This window comes from Peromyscus maniculatus, chromosome 19 (genome assembly GCF_049852395.1).
Source record: "Peromyscus maniculatus bairdii isolate BWxNUB_F1_BW_parent chromosome 19, HU_Pman_BW_mat_3.1, whole genome shotgun sequence".
Taxonomy (NCBI): domain Eukaryota; kingdom Metazoa; phylum Chordata; class Mammalia; order Rodentia; family Cricetidae; genus Peromyscus; species Peromyscus maniculatus.
The window spans coordinates 68660840-68676947 of NC_134870.1; the positions used below are offsets into that span (position 1 = coordinate 68660840).

Genomic DNA, 16108 nt, shown 5'->3' on the forward strand with positions numbered 1-16108 from the left:
GCAAGAGAGGGCGGCAGAGCCTGAGCTGGGGACAGAAAGGGGAAAAAGTAAAGAAAAAGAAACAAAGCTCTGTGCTGGGCTGAGGGACCAGAGAGGAGAAAAGTGGGGCAAAGCTTTGGGATGAGGACCCAGGAGACCTAGAGAAAGAACAAGGCCAGTGTGATGCATCCCGACCTGGAGCCCTAGGAGGGGCTGAGGGCTCTGCAGTTCTCTGAGTGAGAGGCACAGGGAAGGGATGGAGTTAGATTCATGAGCTTACCGGGTCCCAGAAGAGGCAGGCGGCAAAATGATGCCCCAGAAGAAAAAGCGGAGGAAGAAAGACATCGACTTTCTGGGCCTGTACGAGGAGGAGCTGCTGAACTACAATTCAGAGGACAACGAAGACGAGCTGGAGCATGAGTACTACAAGGCCAAGGGTAAGGTGGTGGGAGCTGTTCCATCCTCTGTGGACTGGTCCACTGCTTACCAGCTCCTCCACACCCTGTGAGTCTGGGGGTTGGGGAGTGCAGGGCCCCATGGCGCGGGAGATCAGGTGCCTTGCTAGTTGGCAGGGCTCCCGTGGAACAGAATAGGATTGTGGTGCTGGAACTGCCTCGTATTCCCAGCTGGCTGCACTGGTCTTTTTGAATCAAAAAACAAATTAGACGGCGGGCCGGTATGCACACAATATAGGATGCAGAAGTACCAAGAAGAGAACTTACCTGTGGATATGCATGTGGATATGCTGATTTAGACCAGGATGGGGGCATGTACAGCCCCTAAAGAGCTCCTTCGTACCTCTGCCGGACCTAACAAATCTCCGGAATCTATCTCTACAAACCGCTTCTGCCCCCCTGTTCTTTAACTTCATATAAAAAAAGTCACACAGTATGTACTTTTTTGGGAGCCAGGGTCTCACTATGTAGCTCAGTTCTTACTGTTTGCTTACTATGTAGCCTAGGCTAGCCCTCAGCTCTCAGTAGTCCTCATGCCTCAGTTGCCCAGTGCTGGGATTACAGGGGCGAGTTACATACTTTGCTGTGTGTGTGTGTGTGTTTTGGGGCCTGTCTTCTTTCTTACTTAACACCTTGCCTGAGAGGTTTGTGCATGCTTTGACATGAGCCATATTTTGTTCTTTTTATTCACGAATATGATTGCATTTTATAACTACATCACTGGTGATTCGATGATTCTCCTGTTGCTGAACATTTGAGCTCCTTCTGCCTTTATTTTTGTTCTATCGTGAACAAAGCTGTACAGGTCTGGGACACACACACACACACACACATGCACGCGCACACACGCACACACACACACATGCACACACGCACGCACGCACACACACTCATTTCTCCTGGATTTGTAATTGGAAGTTAAAGTTCTAGGTTACAGGGTGAATATCTGTTCACCTATCAATGCCTATAGCCTCTTGTGCACCCCCATTTTGTAAGAGAGAGACAATAGTTTCGCATTCTGGCCATGCTTGGTATTTCCAGTCCTCTTTATCCCAGCCATTCTGGCAGGCATACGGTGGCATCTTCCTGGGATTTTCATTCCCCTGATGAATGATGGTGCTGAACATGTTTGTTTGTGCATCTCCCGTATTTGGTGGCCATTTGAGTATCTTTGGTGACACATTAAGATGTTTTCGCACTTCTCAGCGTTACTGAAATTTACTATGAAGTACATCTATTTTAAATGTCCTGTTTGACTAGTATATATGACAAGTCAATGTAAAGAATATTTACATTAGCGAGACTAAGTTTCCCTGTGTTGCTCCCAGCCAGCTTCCTGGTCCCAATTCCAAGCCCCGTTCTTTTGCCTCCTGTACAATAGGTCATATTTGCTATTGATGGCTTCACTTTAATAGCGTTGTAAAGAATAGGTGTTCCATGACTGCGTGTCAGTAGCTCCCTGCTTTTCATTGCTGCGTGGTAGCCTAGGGTGTGGAAATACCATGGCTTGTTTACCCATTCACCTGTTGACTGACAGTTAGGTAGTTCATCATTAGGGTCTACTAAGAACAGGTTATTATGAACATCGTGTTCATGGCTTTGAGTGCATCTGTTTTTGTCTCTCTTGGGTCTAAAACCTAAAACTGGAAGTTTTCCATCTCATGATAAGTGACTGTGTATCTTTTAAAGAAATCGTGTATTAAAAGTATGCAGCCTCTGTCTTTCTTACTTATTGACGGGAATTATTCATACTTTCTGGGTGTGAGTCCTTTGTTGGATGCCTTCCAAATCCATGTCTTCACTCGTGACTCACTCTGTCCTTTTCTTGATGGCCTTAGCTGTAATCAAGTTCAGATGAGCAACTTCTATATGTCGAGTGTCTGACTTGGGGAGTAGTCGTGTTCTCCTGGGTGGGTTAGTGAGTCAGCTCTCCCACCCCTGTCCTGGAGCCCAGATTTTCCTCTTCTCTAACTTAAGCCCCTCTGGGCCTCTTTCCACAAAATTCAAATGATGTGGCTGTGGCATTTCCTTCAGGATGGCCATTCTCCTGTGTCTACTTGACTCAGAGATGCCCTGTGCTCACACTGATGATGCAGGCCACACTTGAGGCTGCTGCTGGAAGGCTCCCCTGGAGTGCAGGCTGTGATGACTCAAGCCTGTCACGAGTCTCTTCAGAGATACACATTGGCTACTTTCTCCATGCATGGCTCCTCTGCAAGCTTTGTCAGAACCAGGGATATCCAGTGTTCCTATCACCCCCAGACACTGCAGATCCCATTCTTCGCAGGCAAGGAAGGACCACATTAGAATCAGAGATGCTCCTGAAGGGCTTCAGAATTAACTGCACACTGCGTTCATGGTGCTTGAGCAAATGCACTGTTTGCCAAAGGAACAGGTGGTAGAGCTCTTGGATGAAATGGGCTTTTTCTGCGTGAACAATAGCTTCAAAAGAGAAAGGCTATTTATTATCTTTTATGTACCAGGGCTTCGGCACCTTCAATTCCCAGAATAGTTTTTCAAAGCAGATATTACTATCCCGTGTTATAGGTAGGTAGGTACTTGTACAGAGCCATCCTGGTTCTAAGTGGTTACCCCTAGATCTCTGTGGCACTGATGCCCAACACTTTGCCCCAGCACACAGAGGCTTATGGGTTTGCAGTAGGATGAATAATAATTGGGATGCACCTTCCACAGGCCCAGAATGCTACAGGTGCTAAGAAGGATTCTTACTCTCGACCCTCCACCCTTCAATTTTGCTGCTTTGTACATGGGACAAAGACTTCTGGTAGAATGGGCTGCCAATTGATAGTTTTGAATAATGAATGTTTAACCTCCAAGTGGCAACCTGATCACAAGACCTCCTGAAGAGAGCTTAAATATATTCTGTAATGGGGGACCTGTTATAAAAGGCCAGAAGTAGAATAGGTTCGCAGCAAAAATCAAGTGTGATAATGTGCATGAAGCCCCTAGCTCAGGGCTGGGCACTCAGTAAGTCCTCAGTCATTGTTGGTTATGACACAGCTCCAAGCATTGGTGTTTGCACATTTCCACCATGTGACGGACAGCTGGCACACACCCTGAATATTTCAAATACCCTTCCCACATTTGACCAGCTCGTCACATTGCAAATTCCTCCTTCCCAACACAGTCATTTCCTTTGGGTCAGCCTCCCTCGCTGCACACATGTGTGGTCGGTTCCCTGAATCAGCGTTTCCAGCCCACGACTGATTCAGAAGTGAGTCTCTTCATAAAACAGGATGGGGACACACATTTCATTTGGAGATAGGAATAGCTACTGGAAAGGTTGGTGTGTGGCTGTTCTCACTTCTTAGCAGAGGTGACGTGGCTTTGGGGGTGATTGGCTGCAGCAACACTGCCCAAGCTGGATCTGTGCCAGATTCTGGGAGTTGATTCCAAAAATGGATCCAAGACACATTCCTACAGTTTTGCTTAGACTCCTGGCCATTGAATGCCTCTGCTCATCCCGCTCATCCCCCCTGGTTATAGCAGATCTTAGTTAGAGTCTCTATTGCTGTGAAGAGACACCATGACCACAGTAACTCTTATAAAAGGAAACATTTAATTAGAGCTAGCTTACAGTTCAGAGGTTTAGTCCACTATTATCATGTCAGGAAGCATGACATGGTGCTAGAGAAGGAGCTGAGAATTCTACATCCAGATTGTCATGCAACAGGGAGAGAGAGAGAGAGAGAGAGAGAGAGAGAGAGAGAGAGAGAGAGAGAGAGAGAGAGAGATGACACTGGACCTGAGTTGAGCTTCTGAAACCGTAAACCCACCCCCAGTGACACACTTCCTCCAGCAAGGCCACACCAACTCCAACAAGGCCACAAGTCATAATCCTTTCAAATAGTGCCACTTTCTTTGAGTCTATGGAGGCCATTTTCATTCCAACTACCACACTGCCATTTCTAAGAATCTCAATAGAGTCTCCCTCAGCAAGTCTGCAGGTACTGGACACCCTGACCCGAAATGGTGTTAGCAACAGCCATGTGAGCTTCAAAAAGACCATGAGAGTGAACTCAGTGTTCCTGCCAAAGACATACCCGCTTGAGGCAAACTGCATACTCAGCCCTTAGGCGGCTTACCCGTGCAGAATGAAGCCGGCCTTGTCCCCAAGCTTTCGGATTCCTCTTCAAAAGCAGTGTCTGGCATTGACAGGGAGTTTTTGATCTTGCAGTAGGAGTTAGTGTGGATTTGACCTAGGTTCAGGGCTGTGAGAACGGGGTTCTGGGTGCCCTTCTGAGCCTGTAATCTTTTTCTTTCCTCCCCCAGTGTACGAGGTGGTCACAGCCACAGGGGATGTCCGAGGCGCAGGGACAGATGCCAACGTGTTCATCACAATTTTTGGAGAGAATGGGCTCTCTCCCAAGCTCCATCTCACCAGCAAGTGAGTACCACTTTGGCTTGTTGGGGTCCTGGGACATTAGTTTGTTTGGCCAAATTCTAGAACCTAATGGTGGCCTTCTCCTCTGTAGAGATGGGACAGTTGGACCACAGCCATGTTGAATGTCAAAAGTTCTCTGTCAACAATCTGAGTATCATCTTGAGGATTGCCCAGTACTTTTCTTGTGATTCTCCTTTGTCTCATTCTAGAATTTGTAAACAGTAATGTTTAGTTTAGATCTCCCAAGGGATACATAGGAATATCCCTTGATATTGGAGAATAAGCAATCAGTACTAAGAAACCTGGGTCTAGGACTAGCTTTGCTGCCCTGTTCCATGTAACTTTGCCAAAATCTCAGGGTCTCCAAGGCCTTGATTTCCTTATCTACCATCCATGGGCAGTTGAGATAATGAATGTCATGAAGAGCATTTGTGAGGGAGCCATGGTCTTGAGATGCTCTATGCTGAGGTCTCATGATGGCCAGCATCACATTAAAACTGCCTGGGATCCATGTACCCTCAGTCACATGTCATGTATGTGTGTGTGCTCTGCATACACCTGATCCCTTCACTTTTCGATATCCCTGGAGGGCAGAGACTGCTGTCTACTCTTTGGTCTGTGCCTCGCTGCACACACGCACAAGCAAGCACAGGGGACCCAAGAGGGTACTGCAGAATGACAGGATTTCAGAGTTGGCTATGGGCCTTAGGAATAGTCTTGCTCAATGGCTTTCACTCAGCCTGTGTTGTCTGGACAGATTTAAGCAGCTGGGTCTGGGTCCACTGTGCCCTCATCTTTCAGAGCAATCCTACTTCTCATTATGTGATCCACTGGGTTTCTGAGCAGGATTCTAACTGAGGAAAAAGTTCCACAGCCATTTAAATCTACTGATCTGTTTTACTCCATTCATAGGAAAACTGAGGCTGGGAGAGAAGCTCACAGCCCTTGAGCGTTTTTGTGGGAAACCTTGCCCTTCATTCATATTTGTGGTATAGACATTTTAATTGACTACATGACTTTGCGGCCCTGGAGTATGCAAAAGACTCCCTTCTAGAGCTACTGATACCACAGGTTGTAGTCTCTAGAGTTGATGGCCTGGTACCTCTTGGGGGAGAGGGGGAAAATCTAGAGAGGTGAAGTGGCCGTGCTAAGAGACTGGAGACACTGTGCTTTGCAGGAGACTAGTCTTGTTATGTGTAAGTACTGAATAAGAGCCCTGGCACCCATGTAGCAACTTTGAGATGGGAATAACATGCTGTTTTGTCCATTTCTGCAGAACAGGGTACCTGCCTCCTTGTACTACTCATATTGCACATGACTCTCGTGGAAGTCTTTCCCTCCTATGATGTGGGCACGGTAAAAGGAATACATGAAATATTCATCCTTTTTGCCACATCTCCTCCCAGAGGAAGGAGATGCTACTAGACCTGGGAAGGTGGCCAGCTGGTTTTTGCAGTCTCCAGCCTGCTTTTCAAGTAAAACCATCCTTTTATCTTTTCGTAGTGGGCTCTCACAGTTTTCCCTTCTTTTATGTACCCAGAATCCTTGGCTTCCTTCCCTCCCTGCTTGTCAGTTTAGCAAACTTTCTTTCGGGGAGGTCCAGATCACTGATGTAACACACTGAGAAGGGTTGTGACTGAGTGCCCACCGCCAGGGAGCCTGGCTTTCAGCTTTCCCCCTCAATGGGATAAGAACAGGTACCTGGAGGCACAGGTAGGAAAGGTATGGGTGGGTTGACAGAACCAGGAGGGCATGGGAGCCAGCTTCTGCAGACCAGCCTAGGGCATGGAAGCCAGCAATCCCAGAGACCACTGAAGACTGCTGGGGAGGCTCCTGGAGAGAATCTCTGCCTAGATCCGTATCACGCTTGAGATTGGAAAGCAAAACCATGGGAGTGGATGGGAGCTTGATCCGCTAGTCAAGGCAGCTCAACAGCAGCGTGAGGGTGGGCACGGGTGGGGATACCAGCAGGGTGCTGCTGACACTAGAGAGGACTGCACAGGGAAGCAATGGCTCTGCAGTGGAAACGGGTGTCCCGAGCTCTGCACTTGTCCTGGGTCATGGCGAATAGGCAGAACTCAGCAGATCCCTGACACATCATGTGGCCGGAGCGACGCTTCACAGGGAAGGGCATTAACAGGCTTTCGGTGCTGAAATGAACTCGGGTAAGAAAGGAATCCAAAAGATAGGTCAGACCTGGAGGAACAGTTTGCCAGGGTATGAACAGTGGAGGTCCCATGGTGGATGCTGCTGGAATGGCCAGTGGGAGCCATGTTGCTGTGTTGAAGCATATGGGAAAGGCTGGAGGCCAGACTGGAAGGTCTTGCCTGGAAGCCAGTCTGTGGATACTGAGTTCAGAGTGGCGGCTGATGTCATCTTGCTAGTGAGCGTGATGGAAGGGAAGCAAGAGACCAGAATTTGGCCACGGTGAGAAACGAAGGGAGAAGACTACAAAGAGAAATGTGTAAAATTCTGCCCATGACCTCCCTGCAACTCAAGCTGGACCGAGTTCGGGAGGGGAAATGTGACTTTCTGAGGGTTTGGAATGCATCACACATGGGTGGCAGGTGAGGTCACCTCTGGGTCCCCATGTAATGTGAGATAGGCTGCCTCCTCCTCTGTCTCCCCACACTTCACAGTCTGCCAGTTCCTCTTCTCCACACTCAAACCAGCTCTAAGCCTAACCCACTGAGTGACCTCCAGCATGAATCCTTGTACACATGCACACATGCACAGACACACACATGCACACACACTCACATGCACACACACTTTCACATACACATGCACATGTGTACACACACACACACACACACACACACACACACACACACACACACACACTTTGGTATGTAAGACTTCTCTGATGGCTCTGGGCCCCAGAAAGCTTTCACACTGCCCAGTGCAAACAAGTCAGTTGTAGCTCTCCCAGTATTAAAATTCAACCTTGATCTTTCTTGGCATTCCTCCTGAACCCTTCCCATGGCCTCTGGTCACACCTCTCATCTCTTGTCTCTTGTCTTCCCTCTTTCTCTCTCATCCTGATTTGAGCTCATTCCTGTGCCCTTTCCTGTGTCCTAGAACACAGAATCCCTCATGGTTTAGCAGGATTCACCCCTCACCCAATATAACACAATTCTTATTTCAAGAAAATCTTTGCTATCTGACTCCTAGGCAGCAAAGACAATGATGTTCACTTAGTTCTCACATGAGAACCCTCACTCAATCTCCACCCCAGTGAGGTCCCTACAAAATGATTTCCAGAGGAAGTCTCCATCCTCTGGGTTTCCTGTTTTCCCCCTGTTGCCCAGGAGGCTACATGTTAAAGATATGGCAAAAGGATGAGATTTCATGTATTTTATGGATGTTGTTTTTCCTGCTGAGAAGTCACACCCCAGTGTGTGAGAAAGTGCCTGGCATTTTAGTTTGGAAGCTCTGCCTAGCTGGTGTCTAAAATGCCAGGTGCAGCCTTCTGAGGCTCTCTCTGGGGGAAGTCCCTGCTGAGTGGTGATATGGGAAGTGTACTTTATTTCAGGAAGTTGCAGGAGCCATGGCGGGGCCCCGCCTCCCCCTGGGAAATGCAAAGAGCTTGCATTTCTGTTTCCTTTGGGGTTTCTAACCTAACCTTGGTCAGTTTTCTACAGCGTTTGTATTCTGGCTTTCTAGAAATGGACATTCCAGACTCAGTCCCAGAGTGGGTGGGGCTGGGGATTTGTTTGGGATAGTCCCAGTCTTTCCTGAGAGTGGACAGCCAGTCAAGTTTGTCTGTAGCTCTTTCTTCTCTGAGGATGGAGATGCCAAGAGCAGGTTGGTCTCCATGGGTGAAGTTAGCATCACATCTGGCCAGGAACCATCTCAGCCCCCAACAGCATGGCCTTTAGATCGCCTAGAGTGTCTCTGGCCCTGCTGGTCAGGTAGATCTCTCCCCTGCATCTCTGCTCCCCGCTACAGTGGCTGCAAAGTAGCATGGGCTGATTTTCCAATAAACACAACAGAGCATGACATGCATTTATGGCTCTCCGTTGCTGAAGGAAGCTCTTAGAACTTCCCTTCCAGAATCCTCCTCAGAGGCACCTCGGAAACCAAGCTGCCTTCCTTCATACTCATCTTCTGCGGGCCACAGAAATGTGAAGTAGGAATTCAGCTGACTATGACAAAGCTAGACCTGGAAGAAGCCAGGGGCCTTTCCAGAGGACAAAGCTGGAGCTTAAGGAGTCTTGGTGATATTGGCTTTTGAATATTGGCCATTTCCTGCTATGAATTTCTCATGTGCTATTGTAGCTTTTCCATCCCTAAAACAGTGAGCTTGATCATTCACTGGGCACAATTACCCCTATACAATTAAAGTATTTGCATATACATCTCCCAACTGTGCTAAAAGCAGTCACACAGCCAGACCCCTAATTTCAGGCCTTTCCGTAATTATTGTCATTAGCAACATCTGGACAGGACCTCCTCCAGATAAAGTATCTTATCTGAGATACTTGGCAGATTTTCTAAGAACAGACTGCAGCATCCAGACTGTTCCTGAGGAAAGATAAGAATCTACAATGAGACAACTGCCCAGGCCTGGCAGATGTGCTAATTAAGCTTAGCCTTCTTCCTTCCAAGTGCTATCTCAGTTCTAGATCTCCCTTTAACCATTAGCCCAGAATTAAAGGGCTTTTACTTACCAGGTATATATCTAGCTGTGATGCAGGTCGCCTAGCTACCGAGCAGACTTGCCTTACCCAACCAGAAAGCAGCAGAGCCAGAGAGCTGCAGATTGTATGTGTATTTTAAACGGGACTGGGGAGAGAGAAAAGGGAAGATTAGAAGAGAGGACTAGGGGAATGAGATGGAAGATGGAGAAGAGCTAGATGGGGAAGAACAAGATGGGAGAATTAAGATAGAACTTAGAGATAACAGCAGAAAATAGTAGAGAGAAATCAGGCAAGAAAGGCGCTAAGTATGAGAGCAGAAAAGATGCTGCAGAGAAAGAACTGAGAGAGAACTGATTCAGAAGAATAAAGTGAATGGACTAAAGAGTTTCGTGTACTTAGATTCACTCAAGAACCCCCTCATGTTAATTAATCCACCACTGGTAGCATCTCTTCTGGAACTCTGCGAAAAGACTATAGAGAGGCTGGACCCCAATAGTATTTGTTATTCATCATTGGCTGAAATGGTCTGGGGACATTTCTCTCCTTGTCCTCTGCTTCCTGTAGTCTGTTTCCCAGGTTCCTTGCACCTTTAGATGACACTCACCATTCTCAGACCTTCAGAGACTGTGTCCTTGGCAGTCTGTGGGCTGGGTTGGGTGTTAGGAGTGGGGTGAGGGACCCTGAAGCATGGGGAATCACAAAATCAGTATGTATTTTTTTTCCAGAAAATGTGGAAATTCATATAGACAAGAACAAATAAGCCATTATAGTCTTAGCCTCTAGACATGCCATTGTATATTTGTATAAATTCTCCCACTCATTGTTTTGAGATGATGATGGTGTCCCATTTGCATTGATTGTTCTGCTCACAGATTCCATCTTAGCATGTTTTTAAGCTTGTATTATAAACTTCGTGTTCTTTTTATAATAGAATTCTTAATAGCTACAAAGCATTCAATCATACAGCTTCCCAGGGTCTATTCCTTAGGGTGTTTACTTAATGCAGAAATTTTTGTCGATTTATTCTAAAAAATCTGTTACTTTGTGTCATGTATTGAAAGAGAAAATACCATTTATTCACTTTTTTTTGGTTTCTCATTCACAACATCTTAATGTGAAGAATTGATGTCCGTGCATTTCCCAAGTTATTTCACAGCTGCTGTGGCAGAACCAGGGGTTGGGGTGTCCTGTTGTTCTCCACAGATGCAACCCCCTACATCAGCAGACCTTCATAGTACTGGTTTGGCTTGAATCCATTTTCAACACTGGATCCAGAAACTCTATTTTCGCAGGAAGAAGACTAGCTCGTTCTTTGGAGGAGGCATTTTTGTCTGTGCACTTAAAATGGCATTGCTTGGCCCCGCCCTTCCTCCCTGGACAGCACCCACCTGAGCTCAGACATACGCCACCAGCCTGGGAGTCTCCGCTTCTCTACAGCTAACCTAGTCATGCCCATCACTCCTCTCCCCATTTTCTGTCCCCAGGTTTCTCCTCGGGTTCTCTTTTCCTTCACAAGGCTGTCTTAGTGTATGTCTTCACGGGCTCCGCTCTTTCTTATGAGGCTCGGACCCTGTCCTATTGTGCCCCTGCCTCTTAAGGAAAGATTGTTCCCCAGAGTGGGTCCATTTGCAGAATCCCAGCTTCTGGGCCCTGAAGAACCTGGAAGGTCCTCTGTGCCTGACCTTCAGCCTGTGGTCTGGGGGAGAAAGCCCTTCACCCCTTAATTTTGAAGAAAACCGATGGCTAGTAGTAATCATAAGCTCAGGTTATTTAACTTTCTGTGGCTATAGTAAATACCTCAAATAAACCAACTAAAAAGAGAAAAGGGGTATTTTGCTCTGAAGCTTTGGAGGTTTTGGTCCATGATCCGTTGGCTGCCTTGCTTTTGGGGCCATGGCAAGTCAGTACCAGTTGTGAAGGAAACTGTTCAGCTCAGAGCAACCAGGAAGTAAGGAGAGAAAGAAGAGTCCCCATGGGGTCCCAACCTCCCCTTCAAAGGCCTGTCCTCAGTGACCTGACTTTCCTCCACTGGACCCTACCTTCTTTATTATACAGTGCTGGGAATCAAACCCAGGGCCTCATGCATGCCAGGAAAGTGTTCTATCACTGAGTTACACTCTGAGCTCAAACCTTTTAAAGGTTTCCAATAGTGACTGGGTATGTATGGGGTGTGAGACTTTTGTGGGCTGTCTGAGAACGCATTTGATGTGTAAAGCATAGCATAAGCAAGTGTCTTCTGTGCTTTTCTCTCTTCTGGCCATGTGCTGGTCCCATGAGCCCTGGCTGGAAGCACACAGTCCCTCAAACCACAAGACCCAGCTATGAGGCAGGCAAAGCTCCTCGGGGGTCTGGGCTCTCATGGCTGGATTCTTAGCCCATGTGGAAGATGAAATAGATGCTAGCATGAGACTTAGATGTCCACTCCAGAAGACCCTGGGGCAAGGTGCTTTGAGCCTCCCATGTGTAAGCAACTTGAGTTTAGGACGTGAAGAAGCTGGGACTGGCCTGGGCGCTACACTGCCTCACGCTTCAGGTGTATTTCCTCTGACTGCAGTTGGTCAGGTGGCAGTCATGTTGACCCTAAGTGCCCCCACCTCCGTGGTTGCTGGACTAGGGGTGGGACAAAGGTTTCCCCATTCTCCTTGCAATGGCAGAGCCACAGGTTGCTACCCAAGGTCTGCATCTACTTTGGGGCTGACATTGCAATTCTTCTCACAGAAAGGGGCAGGCAAGGGTGAGCCGAAAGGGTCCCTGCAGAAAAGAAGTTCCAGGCATCCATCACCCCCTCCTTCTCCTCTACCCTGAACAGACCCTGGTTCTTCTACCGGCTAGTGGTTTGCATGTCCACACAACAGTGCTGGTCTCGCCCACTGTGCTTGTGTTAGTGACTCATAGCAATAATCAAAGGCACGCCTGGATGTGAGCCTAAGCGTGGTGCCAGCCTGCCCTTCCCCTCCGCCTCTCAGACTGTGTCAGAGAGAAAGCTCAGAATGGTAGCTAGTTGCATGCAGCTCTTCCCATGAGTGGGGTAAGGAGGGGAAGAGCATACCAGCCTTTGGTTCTGCTCCTGGTCCCATGCGACACATTATGAGTGGGACTAACTGCACATGTTCACTGCAGGAGTGAATCTGCTTTCGAGAAGGCCAACGTTGACGTATTCCGGGTGCGAACCAATAATGTGGGCCTCATCTATAAAATCAGGTGAGAGTTTGCCCCTGACCACAGGTGGGATGATCAAGATTGGCATTTTCTGGATATTTAATATTCAACTGGCTGACATTTGAGGAATTGCTAAAAGCTGGAATTGTGTCCTGTCTTCCCATCCTCCTACCCCCATCCTGAATCACAGAGCTCCAAACTGCCCCATTAGAGACTTGCTTTCACGGGATAGGACAGTTTGATACAATTCTCCACACAGTTGAGACGTAAGCTCTGACAGAGACTGATGCATGGTAATTGGGAGCAAATCTCTGGGTCCAAGTCCAAGGACTTGCTCCGCTGTTTTTTAGCTGTGGGATTTTAGACAGTTTATCTTTCCATGCTTCTGCTTCCTCCTCTCTAAAAATGGTGCTTCATCTATATAATGCTAGGACTCACTGAGTCAGTGCATAGAGCAACCACCAAGCACTCAGTGAGAGCTGTGTGGCAAGAAGCTGTTGCTGGAGGGCTTCTCTCCAGGTTCCACCAAGCTCCGCAGTCCCACAATCCACATATAAAATAATCACTCAGACACTTATATTACTTATAAACTGTATGGCCGTGGCAGGCTTCTTGCTAACTGTTCTTATATCTTAAATTAACCCATTTTTATAAATCTATACCTTGCCACATGGCTGGTGGCTTACCGGCATCTTTACATGCTGCATGTCCTGGCGGTGGCTGCAGTGTCTCTCCCCCTTCTTCCTGTTTCCCCAATTCTCCTCTCCCCTTGTCCCACCTATACTTCCTGTCTGGTCACTGGCCATCAGTGTTTTATTTATATAGAACAATATCCACAGCAAGAAGCCTTTGGATGGAGCATTCCCCTGATGCTGTTCTTGCTGGGGGAGTTTCCATGAATTGTATGAAAAGGGATCACTTCCAGCCTGCCTCCAGAGAAAGAGCATTTGACCATTCCCTAACCACCCCTATTCAGCTCATGCTCACTTGAGGGTCATCTGTGGTCTGACTGCCCCCAACTGGGGCCTGGACAGGGCTCAAATGCAGCTTCAGTTCAGTCCTGATTTTCTTTCTCTCACTAGAAAATTTGGGACCACAGAGTCCCTTTGCTGGGAGAGGAAGAGGACACAAGGGGCCACAGACACTGGTTGTGTGCAGGGGAGGGGATATAAGCAGGGAGGGGGCTCTTGCGGAGAGGTGCAGAGCAGAAGCGGGTACGTGGGAAAGTGACCGAAGTCTTCCTGGGTGTCAAACTCTGTGCCAGGCAGAGGCATATGACCCTGTAGAGGACAGGCCCAATGTACCAGGCTGGTCATCTGTTTGTTGGGGTGATGGGCTATAGTGGATGGTGAGTTCCTGGGATAAAGCTTCAAAATGATGGGCTGGGATGAGATGTTCCTTGTACCATGATGTCATCCAGTGGCCATGTTCTAGGGAAGAAATTAGGCAGAGCTGTAAGAAGTGAGAAGATTTGGGGCATGGACTCAAAAGAATCTGTATCTATGTCACCCAGTACAGGAGGCATGTGGCTGTTATGCATTTAAAATACAGCTGACTCACACCAAGTGTGTTGTGTGGATAAAACAGATACCAGTTTTTTTTTTTTTTTTTTGAGACTTAGCAGAAGAAAAATAATGGACAACATATTTTTAAATTTTTACATGGTTATGTGCTAAAATGGTAAGTGGGAGATAGAGCATATTATTAAAATCCACCCTATCCGTGTCTTCACATCTTCAAAACCAAGGCTACTAGAACAATCTAGAATTGTATGTTTCGGTCATGTGAACTTTCCATGGGATAGTCTTGTTCTAGAATGGGACCCTTGGACGATGACACTAAGGATAGTGTCCGGGGTGAGAGTCACTGAGAGAGGGACTCGATCGACTCAGAGTGAGGGGAGGGGGCAGTTTACCCCAGGGGCTGTGTCCTGCCAAGTCCAAAGGTCTAGGTAGCTCCTGCTCTCTGCTTATTCCTTCATGCCCTCCTTTAGTAAGGACTGGGTCGGCTGCCTTTTCTATCTTGACTTTGATAGAGGTGATGTGTATGTACAACTCAGGTCGGAGCAGAAAGGGTACAGGGGCTGGCAGAGATCAAGGTTAGGAAACAGCACAGGGCCGGCCAGGCACAGATCAGGGTGTTCCAACCGAGGACCCCTGGGGATTTTCCCATGAAAGAAAATATTTCCCTGTGGCAGGGTGACAATATGACAGGCATTACTATGCGCATCTACCTTGCAAAATACCCCCATTAATAGATGAGGAAGCTTAAAGCCGAAGGAAGCAAATGACCAGCCCTCTCTCTGGAGTAACCATTGGGTGCCCTCGTATGGAAGGGGCGACGCCCTGGTTCTGCCGGTGAAGTGTGTGTGTTGGCTTCTGCCCCAGGATCGAGCATGACAATACCGGCTTGAACGCCAGCTGGTACCTGGACCGAGTGATAGTGACCGACATGAAGAGGCCCCATCTCCGCTACTACTTCAACTGCAACAGCTGGCTGAGCAAGGTGGAAGGTGACCGCCAGTGGTGTCGCGACCTCCTAGCCAGCTTCGACCCCATGGACATGCCCAGAGGTCAGTAGCTAGCTTTGTCTTCCCATCATGCCCATGCTCTGGAAGTCCACCTCCCCCCCACCCCACCATGCTTTCCTCCTGATTTAGGCCAAGTGAAATTCCATCTGTGCTGGCTAGTATTTGTCTGTGGAAGAGGAAAGGGACTTTGGGGCAGGAGAAGAGGGGCAGTTTCCTATGGCCAGTTACTCAGCAGAATGACACATTAGCAAAATCGCTGGCTCTGCCCTCTGACATATGCCCATACTATCTCCAGGTCCCTCCTCCCCCCAGTGCATCCGGCAGAAGTAAGCATCGACTCTGGTCTCTAGGCTGTGGTTCTGTTTCCCTACCTACCTCCAAGTTTCCACCTCTTAAGCAACTTGGAGCCCCGGGCATTTCCGTCTATAATCCCTATTGCACTAAACCCGAAACCTCATTGGTTCTTTTAAAAAATGTTATCAAGGGGCTGGAGAGATGGCTCAGCCGTTAAAGGCTAGGCTCACAACCAAAAATATAAAAAATGTTATCAAGGTTTTATTTTCTTACAAAGCCAAATTTCATCATTGCACAAAGTTTAGAAAATAGACACATAAAAATATAAAATAAGAATACTTTAATCCCATCACCTAGAAAAATACCACCCACCAGTGACAGATGCATTAATTTCTAGTCCCTTCCATGCATATGTGCTATGAAATAATGGGCTGGCATGTCATCTGTTCTATAGCATGGTTATTTCTATGCCACTGAATATTACTTAATATTCCTATTTCCAGTGGCCATGTATGGTCTAGAACAGTAGTTCTCAACCTGTGAGTTGCAATCCCCAAAGACCACCAGAAAACACAGATATTTACACCACTATTCATAATAGTAGCAAAATTACACTCATGAAGTAGCAATGAAAATAATTTTA

General features: G+C 47.5%; 1 protein-coding gene across 1 annotated transcript in view; it reads left to right on the forward strand.

Moving 5' to 3' along the window:
• The first annotated feature begins 286 nt into the window (after window positions 1–286).
• LOC121823935 (lipoxygenase homology domain-containing protein 1-like) overlaps window positions 287–16108 on the forward strand; it is an 82568-nt gene continuing 66746 nt past the window's right edge. Inside the window, exons 1-4 of the mRNA XM_076554690.1 lie at window positions 287–416; window positions 4728–4842; window positions 12603–12683; window positions 15029–15213. Of these exons, the coding sequence (XP_076410805.1) occupies window positions 287–416; window positions 4728–4842; window positions 12603–12683; window positions 15029–15213 (511 nt within the window). The remainder of the gene's footprint in view (window positions 417–4727; window positions 4843–12602; window positions 12684–15028; window positions 15214–16108) is intronic.